The 25,477-nt window shown below is 37.0% G+C and overlaps 1 protein-coding gene across 3 annotated transcripts; it reads right to left on the bottom strand.

Moving 5' to 3' along the window:
- Nucleotides 1-1,158: 1,158 nt before the first annotated feature.
- LOC122418948 (aquaporin AQPcic-like) lies at nucleotides 1,159-22,273 on the bottom strand. Of its 3 annotated transcripts, XM_043433126.1 has the most exons (6): nucleotides 21,910-22,273; nucleotides 9,736-9,923; nucleotides 6,767-6,910; nucleotides 4,801-5,256; nucleotides 4,383-4,415; nucleotides 4,149-4,300 (listed from the first exon to the last, which is right to left on the bottom strand). In XM_043433126.1, exons 1-5 carry the CDS (start codon nucleotides 21,932-21,934, stop codon nucleotides 4,410-4,412), a joined length of 819 nt encoding a protein of 272 aa, XP_043289061.1. In that variant the 5' UTR covers nucleotides 21,935-22,273; the 3' UTR covers nucleotides 4,149-4,300; nucleotides 4,383-4,409. The 3 variants fall into 3 exon arrangements, with proteins under 3 accessions (XP_043289059.1, XP_043289061.1, XP_043289060.1); XM_043433124.1 differs by lacking the exons at nucleotides 4,149-4,300; nucleotides 4,383-4,415 and adding an exon at nucleotides 1,159-2,225 and having other exon boundaries at nucleotides 21,910-22,270; XM_043433125.1 differs by having other exon boundaries at nucleotides 4,149-4,415.
- Nucleotides 22,274-25,477: the final 3,204 nt, after the last annotated feature.

Here is a 25,477-nt window from a genome sequence, read left to right as displayed (position 1 = left end):
ATTTATTGAATGTTTGTGAGATCCCTCGAACTGTTTTGGGGGAAATTCATCTGTCAATTGGGTTGTAATTTTATTTAAGGACGTGGGGACTGATCGCTGCAGAATAATTATTAGAATTTTCGAAAGTTTTTATTTACACACGTTAAATAAATAAAACACATTTTTTCGTCTTTCGTTTTTCGAAGGATTCACGTTTACGAATTTGAAAAATTGTCAAAAGAAATTCTGCAGTTTTACGTGCATAGTTTAGGACAGCGATTAAAACTTTCACTCCTCTTGCTTCCTTTGAAATATTTCTAGCGATTTTTTACTCGAAAAACTCTCCGTTACAACGAAACCTGTAGAGACATTTTTTGAAACAAACACTGAGATTTTCATCCCTCAGTTTCATAGATACAACAATAATAAGTAAAAATGAGTATTGAAAGGTGCAAGGACTAGTAATCTAGTGCCAATGACTATAAGAAATGCTCTATCATAGTTGAATGCTGAATTTGAACTCTGCTAGCTGACTGAATAAGATTTAAAAAAAATTAGTATTTTCCTCAGAGAATGACTGAACTTGTGTACAAAACTTTAGAAAACAAACTCGATGAGTTTATTTTCATTTTTTCTGTCTCAGAAGTCGCCTTATAAAATAGGATCGCCGCCAAAAATGTGGCCTCGAATAACCATTTTTCTTTGAGCCTTAATTTTGTTGTTTATTGACAAAGTCGGTATTACTTTAAGGTATCCCTTTCACGAACCCGAATATTCTACAAACAAGTGATTTTAAATGACAGTAAAGTAAAAGTGCACGGGAATAAATTGGCGAAATTTCAGGTCAAGTTATCGAACATTTAATAAAGAATTGAAACTTCAAAAATCATAAAATTTATAAACCACATTTATATTTAATAATTCATATACTGAATAATTCTAAATTCCTCACACAAACTGCCTCGCAGATAGAAAAAAAATGTAAGGAATTCATAGCGACGATAAAAATGTATACCGAATGCTCAAAAGAGATACTAACGATAGAAGTTGAAAAAATGGCAGAAGCAGAAGCTTTTCGTATATAACCACGACTTCTCTGAGGTTAGGAATCAGTCCAAATTTCGAGTGCTCCAATTTGGCCCACCAAAAAATACACTCATGCGAAAGGAATCCCTTAAGTGAATTTCATTTCGTAATTTTATTCGTCTATCGACGCTTAATTAATATACCAATCGTGAGACGTCGATTTGTATGCGCATTGACTGAAAATCGATAATCCGCACGAGATGTTTACACTTTAATTAAAACTGATTGAAATCTATTGATTTATTGAGGCTGCGAGAGAGTTTCAACGATCATTTCAAACTTCAAAGTTCCTCTTATAAATATTTATATCTATATATATAGTAACAGTTGGCGTTGAAACATCGTCTTTTAAGGCGATTTGTTTTTCGCGACGATCCCTTGCCAAATAAATTAATGATAATCGCAACAAGCTTTTCCCTGCACATGCATTCCCACATTGCACAATCTATTTTTAAGCGAATATTTAATTACATTCTGATTGAATGAAACAATGTTCACTGATCCTCGTGACGGATGGTACCAATTTGAATTGGATCCAAATACTACTTGTTTGAAATTTTAGCAATAGTTTGTTCAAAAATTTCTCAGATTAGCAGATTCTCTCTGGATTAAATGAATTTGGCTGTCATATAAACACACACACACACACACATGCTTACGTACGCACATAAAGTATTATTTAGCAAAAATATATTCTCATTATTGCGTTATTTCAGAACACTTTGGTATGAATATTCGAGAAATCGGTTATTAAAAAGTGATATAAAAAATATGAAATTGTATCTCCTTGAAGGATTTGATAGGTCGACTGTGTGATTTGACTGAACTTGTAAATTTTCTTGTAATTCTCATAATCGTGAAATGAGAACTTTAAGGACACTTGGTTGACGTTCGACGCGTGTTGAAACTCGACTCCCTTATCCAATAATATTCCAAGCCAGGGAATCTACCAATTAGCCAAAGATTTGTTGGCTGTTTGCTCCCCGTGATGCGAGCCAATCACAATCTTTTGTGTTGGTACTAGCTCTCGAGTTGAGTTTCCAGTTCGTTGACTCGTGTCGTCTTCGTGCAGTGCGCTGCCTCGATCCTCTAATCCAGGGACCCTCCATTTCTGCTCTCGTCGCTCATTTTTTAGTCAATCCCAAGATTAATCAAATGTGCTGCAAAACAAAAGAAAAACCCTGTGAAGATTTTTACATTGAAAATGCAGAAAATATTTCCTCGGCTTCCAACTTTATTATTATGGTCCTCGGGGAATGTTTATAAGCCATTAAGAGAAAATCATTAATTGGATCATTTTTTTGATTAAGAAAAAGAATTTCTTTTCTGTATTTTAAATGCGATATAATTTTTCCATTCATACGAGGTCGAATACGTTTTCGATATTTTGGTTTTTTTAAATCAGATTTCGACTTCCGGACTTGAAATATCGAAACTTTGGTGATTTCCTCTCACTCTTGAACACTCACTTCAAAAAACTTTTCTAGTGCTCTTATTTCCTTGGTATACTCGTCGTTATGCCTGGGAATCGTGAAAGTTATTTGTACCAAACGTACTAATCTTGTGGCAAACAAGACTATCGTCTCTTACCGCTTCGACATGGTTTACCGGTTAATCCCGTTCAAATTTGTTCGTCTCTCGCTTCTCCTTTAGCTGCCACGCTTATTCAACCGTGCAATCATTACGAACGTTTCATGTGAGACTCGTACGAGTATCTTTCGCGTTCACCCCTCGATCCTTTTCTCTCGCTCTTTAGTTTTCATTCGCTGTTCCACTACTCCTGTCTTTTTCTCCACTTTCCCTCCCCCGTTAACTTTTCCTCTACGTTTAGCCACTTTTACCAGTTTTTCTGCAACCTTTTTAGCCCAGATCTCTTTCTGGTTCTACTTTATTTCATCTTCCGCTGTCCCTCGCTTCTTTCCCATGTAATTCTACGTCTCCATCGTTGTTTTTCCTCCCTACCTTTCTCTCTTTCGTCCTCACTGCCTTTTTTCTTTTTATCTTAAAGTTTCGTTCGTTTTTCGTTTCTCTCCCAGTATTTCTTAAATATTAAGGTATTCCTTTCGTTTATTTTTGTCGTCTCTGTGGATCCCTTACATTTTTTCCCATCTGCGAGACAGTTTGTATCAGGAATTTAGAATTAGTATATGAATTATTTAATAGAAATGTGGTGATGATGGAATCTCCGTAAGCTCCCCCGTATAAATTATACGATTTTTCAAGTTTTAATTCTTTATTGAATGTTCGATAACCTGACTTGAAATTTCGCCAATCTATTCGCGTGCACTTTTACTTTACTGTTATTTAAAATCAGTTATTTGTAGTGCCTCATTGGTGTTGGTGATCCGTAAATAATATTCTGACTTTCTATTCTCAGATATCCACACACGCTCTACCTTCACAGATTTATGTCAGCGCAGCTAAGCCGAGACGTTTAAAGCTTGAAAACCGTCGGTCTGGTACAGCCCCGTCGACTCCGATGTATCAAAAAGACTCAGCCGATGGAATTTAGAGTAAAAGATGAGGCGTTTTACGCCCTGACGATTGCCAGTTGTATATACGTCCGTGCAGCACGGATATTCGTGTATTTTTCTATGTGACTCATTTAATCGTACATGGGCTAGACAAACATCCGGTTGAATTCAGTTACCCGAAATTTTCTCTCGGTCCATCATAAGCCCGAACGAGAGAAAGGCAAACTTGCGGATTTATCAAGAGATTTTCCAGTGTCCGGTACGCTTATGGATTTCACACTCCCCTTTTTCACACTCTCCTCGCTCGAAATTACCTTTTCCTGTGACACTGTTTCTAATGTACGCGGGATGAAACGTATTCGTTGGTAAATCGCCCGTAAGCCTCGTACTTACTTCAACAATAATTTATGGATAACACGAGAAGACATTTTCAGTCTGGCCTCTTGCCTCTTCTTTTTCTTAATTTCCTTCATTAAACTACCAAGAGAATCTTCGAAGAAGCTTTAAAACTCTCGAGGATGTTGTTCAACCTGTTTTTCCCTTGTATCTGTCTGCCGGAAGAATAATTACACGAGAGGAGTTTCCTCGCGATTAAGGGGTCTAATTTTCAAAAAATCGATTTTTTTTATTGCCGTTTTCCAAAGTATACATATTTAAAAGTATCATACTTAAATTTTATAAAAATCTGAGCAGCCTAAGTGTACTTTTGAGCGACGTTTACTCTGCTGTCTGAGCGCGCTTCCGGTACCGCGTACCTGCCTCTGTTTAAACGCGTTTTTCTTAAAATTACGTTTTTCGACGGCTCGTTGATAAAATCTCCGAAACAATTAAACCGATCCTTACCAAAATTTGACCACGTGTTCTTTATGACTATAGCTGTAAAAAAAATGGTCGTCATTTTGTCATTTTTGAGAGAATCAAAAATCGTGTGATACGCGCTACAGCCATTTACCTATCGAATTTAAAACCATTTTTTATTTTTGTTCACCGATCACCCAGAGATTTCATCAACTGCGCACACCCATCTTTTTTTGGACCTGTTTTCTCCCCCATTTTTCTATACGAAAACTCGGTAAAATAAATAAAAAAAAAAATTGTGTATTTTAGGAGTGTATTTTTAGGCCCAACACTTTTTTATCCACATTTATAATTTATACCCGTCAAAAACAAATCGGAAAATAGTCTTTTTTTGCCCGGCTAGTCAGGATAGACCCCTTAAAAATAAAGAAAACCGAGATTAACGTGTATCTCGGTGCATTACCTCAGGTTTTTCCGCTTCGACGCAATTAAGCGCAACCGTCTCCGGTATCGTTTCCTCGTCCTCTTCCTCCTTCAATCCAAAAATCATGCGATACGACAGCGCCGCTAGAAAGGCGCCGCCCGCTGGACCCAACCAATAAATCCAATGATTCGTCCACTGATTGTTCCAAATTGCAGGGGCGAACGATCTCGCCGGATTCATACTGCATCCGGTGTAAGGACCCGCTACCGTTGCCAAACCGGTCACAGCCAGCCCGAATTTAATGGCCGTCGAATCCGTGTTACTTGCATTACGCTCATCCCATAACGCACACGCTATCAACATCAGTATTCCCGTTGCCATTGCCTCCACTATCAGACCCTGAATACAACTTACGCTCGGATGTATATTCGTTATGCAAAATAATTGAGAATCCTCAGGGCTTGACTGGGTCAGGAAACCCGTTGGCGTTACGAGCTGAAATGGAAAAAAAATTACGAATTTTAATTTTTTTCTTTTTCGTTTCTCATAAAGTGCATCGAAACAAAATCAATTGATTTTATTACTAATTATAACCGATTGTCGAACACATGAAAAATTTACGCTCGGGAAAGCAAACACGAAAAAACACCGAATGAGTGCAAGTGGACTGAAGTGATTTGAGGATGAAATTTCATTCTTTTTTTTGGCGAGATTCGTAAACCTGAAAAACTTTGGGATCAGATAAGATGGAAAAAAGTAGAAACACAAAATTCATTGGCAATCGACTGATATCGAAAAACTGTGAAAGTCGTCCAAAGCAGTCAAAGTGAAAGGCTTGTTCACCGATTTCGAAAAAACTCGCACCATTTGGTATCGAATCTAAAACGAATTATTGAGATTTATTCGTTGAATTGATACATTAGTCGTCTTTACTGCGCAGATGTCAATAAATTGAGAAATTTCCATTGATCGTCATAAGTGACGGGTAGCAGTGCTAAAGATATCGTCGATCTCTATAAAAGCAGTTATCAGTCGATTGCTCAATGCAAGCCCAAAAAATAAATCTTTGTTCTGTCACAATTCTCAATGGAGTTTGTGCAGTTTTGAAATAACACATTACAAGACAGTAATGCAGACACAAAAATGTGGATGGATTGAGAATGAATAAAATTGTCGATAAAACGTGTGCAATCGTTTGCGCGTATGAAATATAGCTCGAGAAATCAAGTTCTGGCTCGTTCCAGTATATACAAAAAATACAAGACTTAATGAGACGCTGAACCAAAACGAATGAAAAAACGACAGCGATAAAACTTCGTGAGCTTCACGAATGAAGCATCTTCGCGAAATTTCGTAATCCTCGTGAGATATCTCCCCCTATTTTGATACGAACCGACAAACATAATAACTTTTCTGCATAATATTTCATGACCTCGGTATTTTTGTCGCCGTGCCTGTACGAAAAGCGACATTCGCGTTATTATATTGAAAAGCAAAAAACGGTTGCAACAAAAACTACGCACAATGTACGAAATGAGACGACCACCCAAATCAGTGGATTTTGAAGGACAACCACCCGTCTCGACGAACGATCAATCGCAAGAAGACAAAAAATTACACACAAAGAGACTGAGTGTATCTACGTGGCATTTGTTCTGTTATGTTTGCTGTCCTCAAAACTATTTATTGTATAGGATCGGATATAAAAAATTGGAAATTCTTCATTTTCAAATTAAATTTCAAACGAATTACGTTCTTCGAGGTTCACGAACAAAACTGTCACTTCTCTTGATATATTCTTTTTCTTCACTTTCAATGATTTTTAAGAGAGTTGTTATTTTTATCATTGCTTTTTACAATGTGAACGTATCGCATTCCAAATACGTCTTCTCTTCCATGTTCCGTTTCCACATATTGTTTTTATAATTAAATGACAGATTATAGTTTAATAAATGAAGAAAAAAAAATGATTGGAGCGATCGTTCGAAGAAAGTGCTGGACAAACCTTCAAGAGACCGTAACCAAGAACACCGCCGATCAGCTGTGACGCGATGTAAATAGTTCCCTCAGCTGCAGATTTCTTTCCGAGTACCACAGCACCCACGGTGATGGCAGGATTCACGTGGGCGTGACTGATATGGCCGATGCACTGAAAAAATCGTTAATTTTGTTGAAAGTTTCTGTTCCCACGGTGGTTTTGTGCCTACACTCAATGATAACATGCTAAGGAATTGTTGAAACGGACATGGAAAGTATTGAAATATCAATCGTTAGCATCACTCGAAAATTAATGACTTTAAAGTTTTTTCCGATTTTTTTTTTTGGAAGATTGAATAGAAAAATTTCATCGAGATTTGAAGAGGGGGATAAACATTAAAGTTGATAATCGTCTAGAGAATTCTCCGTAAACGTAGAAATTGGAGCTTGTCTTCTCAGTTTTAAGTTTTTCTGTAAAAAAGCAACGATGAAAAAAAAAATTGTTTCGAGTGGTACGCCCACTTTAAGGAAGTTGAGGCTGTACAGTCATTTTTTTTACCCAAAAGTGATGACCTGTACCTTTCAAAAGTTAGGCCAGTTTACAGTTTGGCAATGTTGCATACACTTTAAAGAAAAGTTGGGGAAAAAAAGACGAAAAACTGGTGAAAGCTCAGTCGAAAACACGAACAGTGACGATCCTAGCCTCAAAAAACTGCACGGGAAACAGATTATTATTAATATAATCTCAGCAAATCTCCTAATAAATCTGAAAAAAAATTGACATTATTCAGCAAGCCTTGCTCATGTTGCCCGAAAAATTTCATATTTTTAGCATCATTTTTAACGGAGATATCACTGAATATGTCTTGACTTCCATAAGATTACATGTTATTTGGCCCAAATTGTTATTGATTTTTCTCAGCAACGACGCTCCTAAACTGTCTGAGAATTTAACTGATTTTTTTTTACACTTCACTTTATAAGATGCAATCGGTTTAAAAGCGGTGACATCATTTTCATTTTAATGCCTCAACTTCCTTAAACAGCTAAAAAAAAGCGGAAAACTGTTCAGTACATCGAGATGAATCATAAAAATATTTTTTAAAAGTCCAAATTGAAGGTGAACGTGTCTCTTTCAAAACCACGATCACAAAATTCAAATATCTATACTTACGACGTTCTTTCATACTTTTGGCCGACAGTGTACGTACACATGAGCTTGTATATTGAGCAACGATCTACGAACCGATTGATAAATCAATCGATGTTTGTCTCGATTGAATCGAATCCCATGATCGATCGAGGTTTTGAAATTCATGTTTGAAGGTAAATATTACGTTTCCGAGGTATTCCATTTTTATCACATATTCCGACGATTGTTTGTGCTCTACAACCAATATTAAGTCTCGACGTATCTCGATCAAATATGCTAGAAATATCGAGTTGTGTCGAGACGCTGCTGTATCTCGATTCGCGATTCGAAAGGATATTGCTGCGCAGCACATTTTATTGTGCGCTTAATAAAATTATCAGAGAATGGCTACTGGCATGATCGAGCAAGTCTTTATTCGCCAATCACATCAAATTAATGTATTTAAAGGAAACGTTACTCAGCATTTTTATTTTTCACAAAATTTTATAAATTTTCCATAAAATTCTGCAAGAATCTTTCATCCAACGATGTCCGACTCACTATCACGATACAAATCAGCTCAATTTGAATGATTTCCCATTGCAACTCGAGACTGCAATGTAATTACCGACATAAAATTGTGCTCATCAGATAAGGCTTCAGGATTTTCAACGATTTATTACAGATGTGAGCAGAATGAGGCAACGATAAAAAAAAAAAAACCAGTATGTGCCCAGAAAATGCAGCTATTGTTACAAAGTGAAGGTTGTTTGTGAACTTTATTCATGCAAAAGGAGTTCTTACGTCATTCGTCAAGGAAAAGTGAAGAGCTTAAAAGCTGCAAAATCCTAGTGTCAGAAAACCGTTTTACGATAAAAAGAAATTCGTGTATTTTCATTGTTCTTCCTAATCTTGAATTTTTTGATTATTTAAGGAGTTTCGGTACAGGCGATACAATGTTGCCATGCTAAACCATGCTAAAAACATAAAAAATTTCAAAAAGTTTGGAATTTTATAAAATTTGGTGAACGTATTCTTTAGTGCCAACTTTGACAATACAAATTTTTTAAGATTTTTCTTCTACACAGTTATCGAGTAATTGATCACTAAAGTTTACGTGTATAAGCATAGCGTTTCCATATATATAGGTATACATTCCGGGCATGAGAAATCTGCTTTAATGCGTAATTACTCGATAACTAAGTAGAAGAAAATTTGGAAAAAATTTGTGTTTTCGCACTTGATGTTGAAAAACATTATCACCAAATTTGATCAATTTCTTAATATTTTGACTTTTGTACCGAAACTCCTTAATTAAAATGTTGGCGATTACACAATTCCTATCGTGATTCAATATCCATAGTGAGTCTAATCGATCTCAAACGACCATTTTGGCACTCCCGTTTTGCTCATCAGTAGCATCTCGACAAGTCCATTTATTTGTACAGTAAAATATTAAGAAAAATTCCAAGAGTTACGCTCATGCAATTGCAGCTGCTGAAAATTTGTTGTTGCAACAAAATTTTTATTGGATTACTGGATAATGGCAAAAAAATGAATATTGTTGATCCAACAAAACTGATTTGATACGGTGATGAATTTAACGCATTGAGATTTAACGATTTGCCAGAATTTCGCGCGACATTAACCGTGCAACGCTGCATTTGAAGTCTTGTCGACCGAGCTCCATTTCTTCAGCAATTTTTTCACTGTTTTGTTCGTAATGTTCACGCTCATGGCTACATGAGCAATTTTTCACGATACTAGAAATAATCAGGGAATTATTCATGCGTGTACACAGATAATTATTTCGGGCTATCGTATTCCATTATGAAATATCAAACGCATTTCGATAATTCACTGACCTGTATCACTATCATTACAGCCAGACCAAATGTCAGCGTTATTTGAACGTGGGGAGGCGACACACCGAGACTGCCAACGCATCCCATGCACCCGAGAAAAACGAGGATCGACGTTCCCACGAGCTCTGCAACTCCCTTCAAAAACGTGTCCCACATTGCACCCTCGCCGTACATCATTTTTTTGAATCCTGGAACATCGAAACACAGAATTTTTAGCATTTGGAACGAGCTCAGGAATGATGCTCCGCTTCATAGTGGCTTTTTTCATTTTTTTTCTCAAAATTTTTATCCTGAGCTTTGAAAAAAAATTTTCCAAATCTACTCGAGATTAAGCTTTTTTTATCAAGTACTCCGAAGAGGCTTTTTTTAACGGACCCCAACGTAGCCAGTAAACCGAGCGAGTTTGAATCTGTTATAAATCTTTGAACGTTTCAGCCGATGCTACCGGGGAATTGCGTCATAATTCCTGCTTTTTTTCTCCAAGTCCACTGGAGAAAGGGACACAGAAAAAATCGATAATCAAAGCTCGTCACGTCGTCGCTGAAAGAAAAACGGATTTTTATCTGATTCTGGTACAATTGCTTGGAGCGCCAATACATGGAGCTCGAAGCTATAAATACAAATTTTTTTCAATACTGTCTCAAGAGCTTGAACGTATTTTCAGGGAAATGAATAAAAATGGCGCGAGGAAAAATTGAGCGAAAAATCCGGAGGGTTCCACGGTGAAAAGAAGCTTGGAAATTCTCCTCAAAATTGCCGGAACTCAGTCGACATTTCCTGAGAAAAATATCCTCAGATGTTTTCGGGAACATTCTATCCGAAAAATCCTCCCAAAAACAGGAATCCCGTCAACATTAAAAATGAATTTTCATTTAAAAAATGCTTTCACGACTGGTTGACAGGTGTGCGACAAACTATTGGATTTTTCCATGTTATTAATGACATTATTACGCCGCCAGCGATAAGTGTGTGGTTGGCATGTGGTTTTGGCACATGGCCAAGTTAAGCAGCTCGGGATGTGCCCGGCACTTGTAAGAGCGACCGCTCAGCCATAACATCGGCTCCTGCATCGATCGTTGAACAGAAAGTAATTTTTAAAAAAGTTCTTATGATCTTTACCATCCGAAAACTGGGTAAAAATGCAGCCAATTGTGTGGGCAAAGGTTTTCCCTAGTTGCCCTGGGCCCTCGTTCGAATTCGATAGAGTTTTGGATCAGAATAAAGCAGCTATGAGAGCAGTACCCTTGGGGAGTCTGACAGAAACATGAAAGTCAGTAGTCCGGTAAAAAAGGCGGAGTTGGAGTGACGGGATGAGGTCATAAAAGCAGCGCGGGTGTGTAAACGAGGAAGTGAAGAATAAAAATAAAATAGTAATAATAATGTGACAGGTTAATTACATTTAGTTTGTCAGAAAACACTGAAGCACACGAGTGCGAAGCCGCGGGAGTGAGAGCGAGTGATCTCGTGAAGAGGAAACATTTAGTGCTTTTTTCTTCGCATTTCAAGTGAGAAAAGAACTCAAATGTTGAGAAGCAAACATAATAATTGCATCAGCGAGAAAACTTGAAGCCCTCTCTGCAAAATTGCTAGCGCAAAAGAGCCCTCGAAAAAGTTAAACGAGCGAAAAACAAGCAATGAGCCGGCATGTTCTTTCTCGATGTCAAAAAATAAAAAATTCTGTTCCGACTAGTTGCACACTTTAATGTTCGCTAGACCGTGCACCCGTGTGCGTTCTCGTGGAATAAAATATTCGATAAACGTATTTTCGTTTGGAGACACCGAGCGGGAAAAGAGCCCTGACGTTGAGACGATTACGAGCAATCGTCGTTTCATTTATTCAAATATCGAACAGACAAACTCGAACGTTGAAGCTCCAAAGCAAATGAGTGATTTTAATTCGAACGGGAATCTTCGACTCGCCCATCGTTTTTATGACATTCTTTCAGAAATAACGATTTTTTTTGGAAGGCGAAAACAACGGAGCGTCTCTCGATCACTTTTGAAAATCATTTTCCAACAATTCATTGATCGAACTTCATAATTTAATTTACAACTTATGGTAGTTCATGCACGAAACGATTTTCTTAAGAAAGGCTTCAAATTTACGCAAAGTTTAAATGGGTAGTCGACTAACACGCATATCAAATTTTAAGGGGTTTGTCTCATTGGTTATTTACATAAACGTAAATATGAAAATAATACACAGGGACTATGTGTAAAAAATCGTTCATCTTTCCATATAACGAATGAACGCTTCTTATGAAGTTTATGAAAAAGTACACAATAACAATGAAGTACATAACGAAGGTCTGGAAAAAAATTAGAGACGATTGTCTTACTAGTAATAAAGACGTATTACGTTAAAGACCGAACGAAATTGATAAAATGAGCAATCGTAACCTCACATTTGCTTATTTCGGCATTTTGTTTCTTCTTGACTTGAGCCATTCTTCTCACAGTCTTTTTATTAATTGATCCATTTCTCTTTGTGTTTCTTTCTCGATCCATTTCTTTTTGTGTTTATTCTTTGTGCTCCCTAATGCGATTTTTAATATAAAAAACTCTAGTATTTTAGCCAGAGACGTATGAAATTTCGGGTTCAGTCAGTGATGGATCCCCGATTAATTAATGACTTTTAATTTCATTCACAAAAAGATAAGTTGAAAAAATGTAATTGCAATTTCTAATTAATAACTCTGACATTAATTTAAAGTGATTATATCTTGAATTAGGAAGTAAAAATCGACCCAATTTAGACGCCTATAAAAAAATACGATCCTTCGAGCTTGATCTACCCTAAAACAATGTTTCATAACTTCTTATTTTGTATTTCAGTAATTTTTTGATAATATTTTTAACTAGAAAACTGCAAACGCAATTTTTATTTGACTCAACATTGTAAAGGCTTGTCTCCAACATCATTTATCAATAACTTATCATCCTAGTCGATCGAAAAGTCTCTCGAATATTTTTACCCGATTGAGGATATGTTCGTAAATCACACGAGAGATTTGAGAGTGATTTATGGTTAGAAGAAGTACTGGATGTCCCGTGATCATAAATTTTCGTAAATCTTGGAAGAATAATAAGTGCAAGAGGTGAAGATAGTAGAAGGGAAACGAGGCAAGGCGATAGTGCTCTCTGTACGTCGTACATATATTTTGCATCCGCGCAGTCCTCCCTTTTTTATCTTCAAGACAAACACAATTTCTCCGAGTGCATTTCGTGTTGCTATCTCTCCGCTATTTGGGATTCTTTCTTTATTTACAATCGTATCAAATGTACATTTTCACTGAAAAACAAATTCACGAGATTGATGTTTTGGAAGAGTAGAATTACTGGCTTTGCTACAAGTTTAATTTTCATTCGGAATCAACGAAAGAGAAAAAATCTTCAGGAACGAACGAAAGAAAAAATATCTTGAAATGTTGGATGAAGTGAGGCTACTTCATACTTTTTGTGCCGATTCATGCGAGGATCGTCAGTTCAACAGATTCTTCGTATCAAAACCAGAAAACGACTCCAGAATCTCATAAAAAGTGGCTTTCGATCATTGAGAGCTTTGAGATTAAGAAAGGGAATTAAGGTATTCCTTTCACGAACCCGAATATTCTACAAATAACTGATTTTAAATTACTGCAAAGTAAAAGTGCATGCTAATAGATTGGCGAAATTTCAAGTCAGGTTGTCGAACATTCAATAAAGAATTAAAACTTGAAAAGTCGTAAAATTTATACGGAAGCTTACGGAGATTCCATCATCGCCACATTTCTATTCAATAATTCATATACTAATTCTAAATTCCTGATACAAGCGTCTCACAGATGGAAAAAAATTTAAGGGATCCATGGCGACGATAAAAATAAAGGGTTACCGAATCCTTAAATATGAAGTCGGCGTTTCATGTTGAGTTGGCGTTGTGTGAAAAGGTGTTTTAGTTATCACAAAAGAAAAGTGAGTACACATTTTTTTTCGTGCTCCGAACGCTATTTCCTTTCAAAGGGAAGCTAATATGATGTATTTAAGGTATTCGGTGCTAGATTCATTCGTAAATTTTCTTGATTTTGCTCCCCAAGGACCTGGTGCTGCGCGCAGCGAACATTCAAAAATTCATATTTCCCAACAAAAACAAACTGAAATGTCACAATGGATTCGGAAACTAGAAAGTATTTTGAGATAAAATAATTAAGGGAATCATTTTCCGTCAACGCGAAATAGGTCTCGGTCTGAGAGGGTTAACGACGGAAGTTGTAAAAATGAGAAAAGCAGAAGCTTTTCCTATATAACAGCGACTTCTCACAGGTTAAGAATCTGTGCAAATTTCGAGTGCCCAAATTTGCGCCACTAAAAAGTACGTTCATGCGAAAGGAATACCTTAAAGAGCTGAATTTTCCAATTGTTAATTCATTCGAGCTTTTAAATAATTCATTAACAAGATTTTTGTCCGAATGCTTACGGCATGATTCACGGATTTCGTATATAGTTTCACATTATTCAAACGAATGAATAACCCACCGAAGGGAATGGGAAATGAGCAACGGTCCGAATCCATGAATCGAGAGGGACGAGAGGGTTAATTACGTTTTTCAATTACGGAGGAATATCGATGCCCTTCACTCTCGTATTCTGGCGCACCCATGAAGCCTCGACGATAAAACACAGAGTGCCGAGGCGCTTTCTGTGGACATTAACTATCGATTGCGCGAGCGGAATCGCCATCAATGCACTTTGCAGAGTAAAGACAATAAAAGGGAGGGGGAGGAGCGACACGAGGTGTAAAATATCGCAGTCACCTCGTCATTCTCGCATCGATAATACGCAAGAGATTGCACACAATTGCACGCAGCAACTTTAACAAACATAGCGTAAGCATCGAGCGAGTGAAGCCGTTTGTACATTTAACGCTTTGCATAATCGATTCCTGAGCAAGCCAGTCCTTGAATGAGGCTTGAAACGATAGGAGCGCAGGGGCAACAAAAAATGGAGTGGCGCTTGTCGATAGTCTGGAGGTTCCGACGTTGCATGCCATTCGATTCTGCAGAGCTTCATTTCATGCCTCCCCACATTGGACCTACTTTGGGCTCCGGGATAACTAGATTTGGTCACGTAGTGTTGAGCTCATGCAGATTTTACTGTATACATATAATCATCGGGGGTAGAATTACACCACGTTGAACCAGAGTCGTCGAGAATTTAGTCGTGTTTAGCTTAAACGACCTTAAAGTTGGCTGAATGAAATTCGATCGTGGCTGGCTAGGGCCATTGAGAAATTAGCTATGAAAAGTTGGGAGCACGAATCATTTAGGCTTCTGGATTACAGGGGATGTAAAATTGGAATGGGTCAATATTTACAATACTTACTTTTGCTAAAAAGCATGCTTATTTTTTAAGCATTATTGCTCATAAAAGAAATGATAGGGCGATCAATTTTAGGGAGGGGGGGAGGTAAAAATTCCTTGGGACCCACCCAACGATTGCGCACACACGTCGAAAAATGTTCCAGACGTACCCAACCACTTCTAAGTGTTAAAGACAAGGGGTGTTATGGATTTGGAACAATGAATAACTTAATGAATGATTACAGTAGCTAAGAAATTTAAATTTCGTTGCTGAAAACAAAATTGTGTTTTCTTTACCTTCCCTATTCTTAAAATGAATCGTGATATAATTTATTATAAATGTTACACGTTGCCAAAAATGTTGGGACCATTTTTCATTGACGACAATAGCGAAGAAACTGAAATTTCATTCGGATTTTTTCAAACTTTTTATTTTTTTGGTTTTCGTACCTTCTCCCTCCCTAAAATGAATCCCCACATCATGTTTTATTGACAATATTGCTGAAAAAAATGTTTGGAGCATTTTTAGCAAAAGCAAGTATTGTAAATATTCATCGCGAAACGATTGGTATTCGCTGTTTCATTTTATTCTGTACTCATCAACCTCCAACTGGTCTTAGTCTTACGTAAAACGCGCGCAGTGTTATGAAGTTCGGACCTTGGAAAATTGAACTTTAGAAAGTTGAGAGCACGTGGAAGTTAACCTTGCTCAGGACCGAGGAGAGTTTACCTTATCCGCGCATAGTTGAGATCATACAAAATTGAAGCTTGTTGAATCAGGGCCATGTAGAATTTAGTTTTATCGAATTTAGTTCATGTTGGATTTAGCTTCACGGAGTTAGGACCGTGTAGAATTTGGCTATGTACAGTGGGGACTCATACTATTGAGCGATCCCGAGGCAAAGAGCCCAGAGTCATGTGAAATCGATTAAGGGTTCAGCTAAGCTCATGTGAAATTCAAACTCGAAACTTGATAAATTAATAGCAACCTTATAGCCTTAACACCAATTTCCTTTTATTCAAGTAAAATTTATTGCCATTCACTGCGAGCTTTTGTACGCTTTCATCAGCCAATTTTTGGAAAGAACTTTATTTCAAGTTTGTTTTTCTGTGTGTTCCAGTTGGATTATTGCTTAACTGCGAATCATGCAAGTGTCAGAACGAAAATTGTTGCTGCTATATTTTTTCGGGTTTTTCGTCGAATACTGTTCCTTCGAGCCCAGTTCACAAATTTCGTACTTTCTGGCATTCCATGGGTCGAGCAGACCCCTCGAAGGGTTCGCTCGCAGCCATTATTTTCTGACTCATTGAAACTGGATTCAAGCGACTACTTTATCTATCGGCGTCATTCCGTGTGGAGGCTCTTCTTTGACGTATTTTCTGAGAATTTTTCTTTATTGCAAGACTAATTCAAACTTGGCAGATTGAAATACCGTTCGATGCTTTCGTTTCGGAAAAACAAAACGCTCGCAATTATGGCAGCCGAAAAAAAAGGTTTTTTGTAAGTGAATAAAGAACGTCACAAAAATGATTGTTTCGAGGAAACTTTTGTTTAATCAATCAAATATGGTTTAATGAACCAAATGAAAAAATGAAAATATTCATTGATCCTGATGGGACTGATGAACTCGATACGAGTGTGTTCGAACACACATTGAAAAACGAGGATAAATCTTCTCGGAAATTCCGTCTTCTCTGAAGATTTTATTGCAATCTTTTTTTCTTTTCTGGATAACGAGAACATAATGTGTTTGCGATATTCATACACGTGTGAATTAATACTGCAAGTATTGATTTTTGTTTAAGCATTTAAGGCTTCTTTCCTGTAATTTCGTATATGTATGTAATAACGTAATTTCTACTATCTATTTAATATAAATTTGATCTTTTTTTATTATTTTTACTTATTATTTTATTTTTATTTTTTACTATGTTTTTTACTTGTTTATTTCTTTTCTTCTTCTTTTTTTTTTTTTTACTTTTACTAAACAAACTCCGGATAGCACAAGTTGCTCTAGAATTTTCGCACGTTTCAAGATAAATAAAACTTTGTCCTCAGTAATCTTCGCGGGCAAGAATATCACGCTAATTTTTAGCAGAGATATTACAAAATCTACTTTTATATTCTGTCGTCGTCGTTCCAAGAAATTTTTTTTTTTTTTCTTATTGACGCACATAAAATAACAATCCGTAATCGACTGCATTTTTTATGGTAGTTTTCTCTGCAAAATCGTCAGAGTCGATTCTAAATTTGAAAAATATATTTGGGAATCTCAGTAATTTGGCGGGTATTTTCGTCCAGATGCAATCGAAGATTTCACATCTTCGAAAATAACTTCCAAGCTCTTCAGTAGTGACGAAAGTTTGAACTTTTCAAAATGATTGTAGCGAGAAAACCACGCGGTTTAACATTCTCATGTGTTTTCTACACGAGAAATTTCAACAATTTGTCTCACAACCGGTTCATTCAGTTTGTTTATTATTTTCAGATTTATATAGTCTCAAATATCATAAAAATACTGAAATTAAGGGGTCAGCCTAATTAGACGGGCAAAATAAAGACTGTTTTCACGAATTTGTTTTGACCTGTATAAATTACAACTGAGGATATAAAAAAGTGTTAGGCCTGAAAAATACACTCTTAAAATAAACAAAAATTTTTTTTTATATTCATTTTACTCAATTTTCGTACAGAAAAATGAGAGAGAAACAGGTCCAAAAAAAGATGGGTGCGCGTCCTTGATAAAATTTCTGGAAAAAAAATAAAAATGATTTCACATTCAACAGGCTGTAGGGCGTATCACACGATTTTTTATTTTCTCAAAAATGGCAAAATGGCGACCATTTTTCTAAAAACTACGAAAAAGCACGTTTTTTCATCGTTTTTTGCAAAAAACAAAATAGTTCCGCTCAAAATTTCAAAATTCACATATGATAAGCGCTTCAGTTATAGTCATAAAGAACACGTCGTCAAATTTTGGTATCGGTCGAATAGTTTCGGAGATTTCATCAACGAGCCCTCGAGAAACGTAATTTTGAGAAAAACGCGTTTAAACAAAGGCAGGTACGCGGTACCGGAAGCGCGCTCAGACAGCAGAGTAAACGTCGCTCAAAAGTACACTTAGGCTGCTCGGATCTTTATAAAATTTTAGTACGATACTTTTAAATATGTATACTTTCGAGAAATGTAAAAAAAAAATCGATTTTTTGACAATTCTAATCAGGATAAACCCCTTCATACTTTCATCAAGTCGAGAAAAGTTTTGTATTTTAACAACGAGAAACTGAGGCTCTACGCTAAACACGCCAATCATATTCAAGTTTCTAGCTTCCCACCCCCGAGAGTACCGTTGACGACTCATCAATTCGTAATCTGCATAAAATCGACTAATCTACCGAGTCAGCTAAGTTTATCAGAATAGGCAACTTCTCGTGTTACAAAGTGACGTTTGTGTTGGCATGTAAACACGCGTCCGGACTCGGTACACCAGGAAACGGTACAACGTCGTCCGTTGGTGCAATATTCTCAATTAGAGAGCAAGAGGAACGCAGAAGATGAAGTTAAGCTCTGTGAAGGAACGAACCGGTGAACAAATTGCCTAATGATCCAATCATACCTTCCCGCTTGTCGCCGATTTCTAGTCTCGTCCGCGCGTCTGACGACCAGTGTCTGCTAACGTCTTGATCGTTAGAAATACACGTTCCCGTGTCCTTCGGAGTTCCCTCGCTTACTTCCGGCCATTCATTTCGTATCATCGTGGAGACTCGTTCTTATCAATTCTCTCGGGGGGAGCTAATCGAGTTAATCGAAGATAGAAAAAAACGTTCTTATTTCCTAATCGCCTCGCAATTGGATAACCAGCATCGAGAAAAATTTCGATTCAATTGAACTTCGGTCATTCAGTTATTTTATTTTTCCTTCAGCTTCAAAATCACTGCACTGTTTCTGCAGTTTCTATTCCATTCCATCTTCGCAGAAAGATTCCTGAATTTTCTATTGCATTGAAATTTTAAACAGCAGCCGGAAAATTCGACTCGCGAATCACTCTGTATTTGGAGCCACTTTACTACCGCTCGTTTTGATGGGGAAAAAATGAAATTTTTCGTTTTTGACCATATTCAGATACGAGATCCCATATGAAGGTGCTTAATAGCTATCTCATAACTCCAGCAAATCGCTAATGGGCTTCATCCATGTTTTACGAGCCGGGCAGCAATTACACGTGGAACAGTATTCGCAGACCGTCGCGAAATCATCAAATTATCATAACAGGTTATCAGGAAATCGAGACGGATTCGATATTACGGTTCGAATATGATACTCGCGAACTGACAAGTTCTCTCGAAAGAACCAATCGAAAAGTGAGCAGCGAACCAATTCGAAGATATTTTTAGTTTTTTTAATGATAATCAATTCACACTTTTCCTCAATTTTGAGTACCAAGAAAAGTTGACATTTGAATTTCGATAAAAGCTGAAGTTGGAAAATTGCTTTTACGCTGAGTTTTTCGGACGATCGGAAAAATGATCGTTGAAGCTTTTCGATGTAGGAGGATGATGAATACGTAATTAGAACTGGAGGTCAAAGTCAGGCCTTGCGAATAGCGTTACACAAGCTTCTGCTTAGCATGGAAAGTGAGAGCTCAATGCTCGAATCTCATTATCGAGAAAATCGAATGCCCGGATCGGTGCGGAAGAATCGTTTTATTCGTTAATTCAAACGTTCGGAGCTCTGGACATAAATTTCATCAGTACATTTGTTCTTGTCGCCACTTCATTGTCGTGATAAATGAGAAAAAATGTACAGCGCGAAAATCATTCGAAAAGATTTGCGAAAATGAAATAACAAAAAGTCTACTCGTTCAAGTGGATTGGGAAATCGAATTAGATTTTAAAATCAAACGGAAATTATCGCGATGAGAGCCTGCGACCTTTTGACGTCGCGATGACCGTTCGTATATAAAAGCTCGCGAAGGTTAAATCATCGAACTTATTGGTGCCAGTGCACGATGACAAGACTCGACGGACTCTGTGTAATCTCGTCAAACACTTCCATTCGTTCCATCCTTTTTGATTCCGCTTATCACATGGCCGTTGCCCTCTCACACTTTTTCTGTCGTTTCATTTAGCTTCGGAGAAAGCATCGTTTGACTTTTATATAGCAATAAATGCGTCGTTTCGTTAATCAGTTCAGCCCCATCATTTTCCACTGGAGCATCAAAATGAGATAAAATTTTTTTTTTTCTTAAGGGGTTACTCTTATTAGAATTTTCAAAAAATCGATTTTTTTTATTGCATTTTTCGAAAGTATGCGCATATTTAAAAGTATCATACTTCAATTTTACAAAGATCTGAGCAGTCCAAGTGTACTTTTGAGCGACGTTTACTCAACTGTCCGAGCGCGCTTGCGGTACCGCGTACCTGCCTCTGTTTAAACGCGTTTTTTTCAAAATTACGTTTTTCGACCTCTGATTGTTAAAATCTCCGTAACTATTCGACCGATCCTTATCAAAGCATTTTTATTTTTTTCTCTGATCATCCATTCCAGAGATTTTATCAACAGCGCCCATCTTTTTTGGACCTGTCTTCTCCCCCATTTTTCTGTACGAAAACTGAGTAAAATGAACGTGAAAAAATTTTTTTTGTGCGTTTCAAGAGTATATTTTTTAGGCCTAACACTTTTTATATCCATATTTATAATTTATACGGGTCAAAACAAATTTGCGAAAATAGTATTTTCATGTCTGTCTAATTAAGATAGACCCCTTGAATTCACAGTGCAGTATTTTTCCTCGAAACTCCACAAAATCGTTCCAAAATCATTGCGATTCTATAAACGTGATTTCGATTCTACTGAAATCTCGTGGTCGCTTTTATCTTTGAAAACAAACTATTTAGCGACATTTAATCAATGATATGAATCCGCCAACGAAAAATTATATTTAATCGTTCGATCGAGTGTCAGTTTCCGTCGATCGTGTTTTTGTATTTCCCAACATTCTTATATCTTCGAAGCATTGATTGAATTATCTCGAATAATCTGTCAACGTTCCGACGCCTCTGAGACAACTATACAAGTAGGCAGCACCCCCCAAAAATAAGCGTCGCATTTTTCCGTGTTGATCGCGCACGAATTTTTAGAATGACGAGCCCAAAGAATTTTAAAGACGTCACACGCCTTGCGCATTATTTCAGTTTCGGAATGCGCGCTAAAGAAATGAAAAAAAGCGACATTTGTTGCCGTCCAACGGCAAATTATTGGCCGCCACGATCCAAAGTATTTACAATACGAGCGAAAAAACATCTTTAGAGAAACGCGGTCACGGTTTTTTAGCGAAACGTGTATTTCTTCTCGCACGCGCGTGCTCGCCTTGCAAACACTTCAACGCTGTTATTGATTAAATAAATCAGGATGAATTATATCTCTGATGAGGTAAAAAGAAAAGGAAATAAAAGAGTTGATCCACATACCGGCGATAATAATCCTGGCGAAAATCATTCAACCGGTTGGAGCCGATTACAGAGCCAATTATTACAGTTCAGAGGGTCGGGGACCCGGATCAATTTCACTTTGTGATTCCAATCGTGGCTCGGCCGGTTGAAGCGGCCGTTGAAGACGGCAACGTAAATGTTAATTGAATACAAACGCCCATTAAGCGCATTTCGATAACGTCAAATGATAAAGCGAATAATATTCGACGATACAGCAAAATTAAATGGATCGTCGCTAATATTTGTAGCAGAAAAGCCCTCTTTTGGTAAAGATCGAACAAGAAGAAGCTCCCGAAGAGTTTATTTGAACGGTAAATGAAAAACGCCATCCGCTCGAACTTACCGGAGCGCAAATCGGCGGTAGACATGTTGACAGTCTCCGACGATTTATCGTTGAATAGACGAAACACTCACTTCTCCTTTTTTTGCTTATTCAAGCTCAAAACTATATTAACGAGTACGACTTAGTTTCAATTATTTCTGTCGTAAGAACTAAGAACAGAAAACACCGAAGAAGTCACTGAACGATCACCCACAATACGACCGAAGTTCCCAACCTTCGTTCTGTCGAGTCGCTCCCAATTGGAATGTTAAAAAATACTGAAAATATGGGGAAAAAGCACTGCGTTGACTCCCTCGAATCTTTCGTCTCGGGGCTAACAGCTCGGTCGCTTTCGTTCTCAGCAAAGCTCATGAGACCTCCTCACTTTTATCTCCGGGGACACGTAGTGTGTCCTACTATTTTACGTTTGGCTCCCCCTCTCCTCCATTCGCCAACTCGATCAGACTTGTGAGATGTTTTGACTGTCGCCGTCCAGAACAAGCGTAAATAAAAAATGAAAAAACCTCTCTAAATGCTCGATCTTGCGATCCGATAAAATCGTTACGTGCGAACATTTGCTCTGCTTCGAAAAAACGTTCGCGGAACATTTTTTCTCTCGGCATTTACGATAATTCATGTTGCAACGGATGTTGAGAATCCGCTTGAAAAATAGAACTCGAGAATCCACTCGGATCGTTCCAAAAAATTGGGACGGTAGTGCAAATTATGCGGGCGACTTCGGGCAGCACAAATTGAAGAAAAAATTGTTTTGTGAAGTAATAAAAAAAGCGGGAAAGCAGGTGAAGAGCAATAATATTCTGATTCATCGAACTCGAGCGTTAGCTCGAAAAGAGTAAATTTGGAAATCAGATGGAATGAGTGAGACTCGCGTGCCACTTATCGACAGTTTCACGTATATTTGGCACGCTTCGAAATAGTCGAATTCGCGTCTGAAAATTCTAGGTGGAATTATTGAATTTCTGGAATAAAAGAATAGAATTCGCAATTGGAGTAATTTCGATGGAAAAGATATTTTTGCTGAAGCAAAATCTCTTGCTTCTGTACCTGAAGCGGAAATATTAATTCGGTCTATTTTATTGATGAAAATATCCAAGTTCATCCTCGAAATCGAATGATTGGGGAGAGCGAATGGAGAACACAGTTTGGTGGATTTGCATGTTTTATTTTACACCTTTCATTCTTTTCGAGGTAGCGCGCGAGCGTGAGTGTCTGGCATGGAAATAAAAACGGTGTGTTTCAATAAAACGTTGCCAGTCTTTTTTTTATTCCTCATGCTCTCGTCGATCGTTAGTGCTCCGATACTCGCATGTATAATTGGTTTAACATACCACAGGTACGCTCTCATTGTTTTGTATTTATCGAGAACCACAGAAAAACCTGAAAACGAATGACTCGTTCATGCAGCATTCTGTGTCAACGGTTGACATCCCGTGAACACATTCTTACGAAATTTCTTCGAGTATAATCATCAATGCATCGGAATTTGTATTCATTTTCTTTTTAAATCGACAATTTCAGTATTAACGTTTCAAATTGAATTTTTGCTTCGACTAAAATTATGGTAGATCATGCCCGTAGTATCGTATTTTATAGGCGTCTAAATTGGGTCGATTTTTACTTCCTAATTAAAGATATAATAATAATAATAATTATTATTATTATATGAAATTAATATCATTATTAATTTGAAATTTGAAATAAATTTTTTCAACTTATTCGTTGACAAATGAAATTACAAGCCATTAATTAAACAGGGATCCAACACTGACTGAACCCGAAATTTTATTCCTCCCTGACTAAAATACTATAGTTTTTTATGTAAAAAATCGCTTTAGAGAGCGCAAAGGGTAAACACAAAGGGAAATGGATCAAGAAAAAAGTATTAATAAAAAGACAGGCTATGAGAGAAATGGGCCAAGCCAAGAAGAAACAACATGCTGAAATAAGAAGATGTGAGGTTATACGAGTGCTTATTACCAATTTCGTTCAATCTATATTACTGGTAAGACAATCGTCTCGGGTTTTGTTCTTAAACTTTCATTACATGCTTCATTGTTATTGTGTATTTTTTCATAAACTTCGTAAGCACCGTTCATTCGTTACATGGAAAGATAAACGATTTTTTACGCATAGTCCCTAAAACCCTGTGCATTTTTTTTTCATATTTAAACACGTTTATCTAAATAACCGATAAGACGTCAGTCGACTACCCATTTAAACTCTAAAATTTCAAGACTTTCTTAAGAAAATCGTTTCGTGCATGAATTACCTTAACGTACCGATTAAACTTGTTGTTGGTGGATTTGTATTACGGCATATTTTATTAACATGTAAAAATATGAAAAACGATAGTTTTGTAAAACCGTCCACCAACCATTTTCACTGATATTTTTCAAAAAATTGTCTGCATTTTTTGACCTATTTTACTGCACCACATCTCATTTTATTCCTCAACTGATTCTCTACGAGTCCACTACGAAGTTGTTTTTTTAACTTAATCGTCTCACTGTTACAGCTCACTGTTCATTAGACGAAAAAACTTTTTCATTAATAATTTCTAAAGGAATGAATTTTTAAAAAATCCACGTTGTGAATTCGTAAAGGATCAGTTGAGGAACGAAATGAGACGTGATGCAAATGTGTCATTGTGGAAATTCGCATTTATGGATTGATAGTTTTGCAAAACTATTGTTTTTCATATTTTCACATTTTAATAAGATATGCTGTAATACAAATCCACTAACAATACATTTAATCCGTACGTTAAACTTGGTCGAAAAGCGTTTTGAAAATTTGGCACTCATTTGACTAGCACGCAGTACAGGAGCTACCTTAACGTTCCGAAGTAAATTTGGCTTCAACTAAAATTTGAAAAAAAAGTAGGAAAGTTCATCAATTCGCATTCGACTGTTTCCAGACGTCAAGTTTCGATCCGAATGACACACACTTTCGTTTCACCATGAAAAGACTCTCCGAAAGGATTTTCATAGCATTTTAAAATTTATTAAAAAATCGAATTTCGATGATTAATGTTATAATATCTACGTTGATTGCTCGCTCGAGCATCTCCCTCAAAGTGCCTCAAACTGCTCTCCTGGATGCCAGTCAAGTGACTGCTGACTTTTCACAATATTTTTACGCCCAGTTTAATGCACTAATTAGAAATAGTGGCTGTGAATTTATGAGATTACTTACCTCGTCGTTAACCTAGAAAAATATTAATTACGAAAAAAGCTCTGCGATAGTGAATGCGCAAACTTCGATAATCGCGTACATTCAATTTCATAATTTCAAATCACGTTCTCCGAATCAGCCTCTGCTCACCCGCCACGTGAATTTTCCCAAAGTCCTTTTATTCGAGAATTCACAGAGAATGGTCTCTCGTAAACGATAAAAATAGCACGACAATTGTTGAAAAATGAAATTCTTTCGAATTTACCATTCTTTATATGTTGCTCCCCGAGCTTGCTCGGATACAAATACACTGAAACTCCGTTCTTTTCGGTCATTAAATTTGACCCGAGACAATTGCGAAAATTCAGCACTCATTATTCGAATAACCCATGAA

Source organism: Venturia canescens, chromosome 1 (genome assembly GCF_019457755.1).
Source record: "Venturia canescens isolate UGA chromosome 1, ASM1945775v1, whole genome shotgun sequence".
NCBI classification, from domain to species: domain Eukaryota; kingdom Metazoa; phylum Arthropoda; class Insecta; order Hymenoptera; family Ichneumonidae; genus Venturia; species Venturia canescens.
Note: the sequence above shows the minus strand (reverse complement) of the source record. Positions and strands in the feature narration are given on the sequence as shown.

Coding starts and splice junctions, on each gene's coding strand:
- LOC122418948 (XM_043433124.1), bottom strand. CDS start 21,934: ATGTCTACCGCCGATTTGCGCTCCG. Junction 9,924..21,909: donor TACCGCCGATTTGCGCTCCG/GTAAGTTCGAGC, acceptor TCGATGTTCCAG/GATTCAAAAAAATGATGTAC. Junction 5,257..6,766: donor TTGGTTACGGTCTCTTGAAG/GTTTGTCCAGCA, acceptor TTTCCATTTCAG/CTCGTAACGCCAACGGGTTT.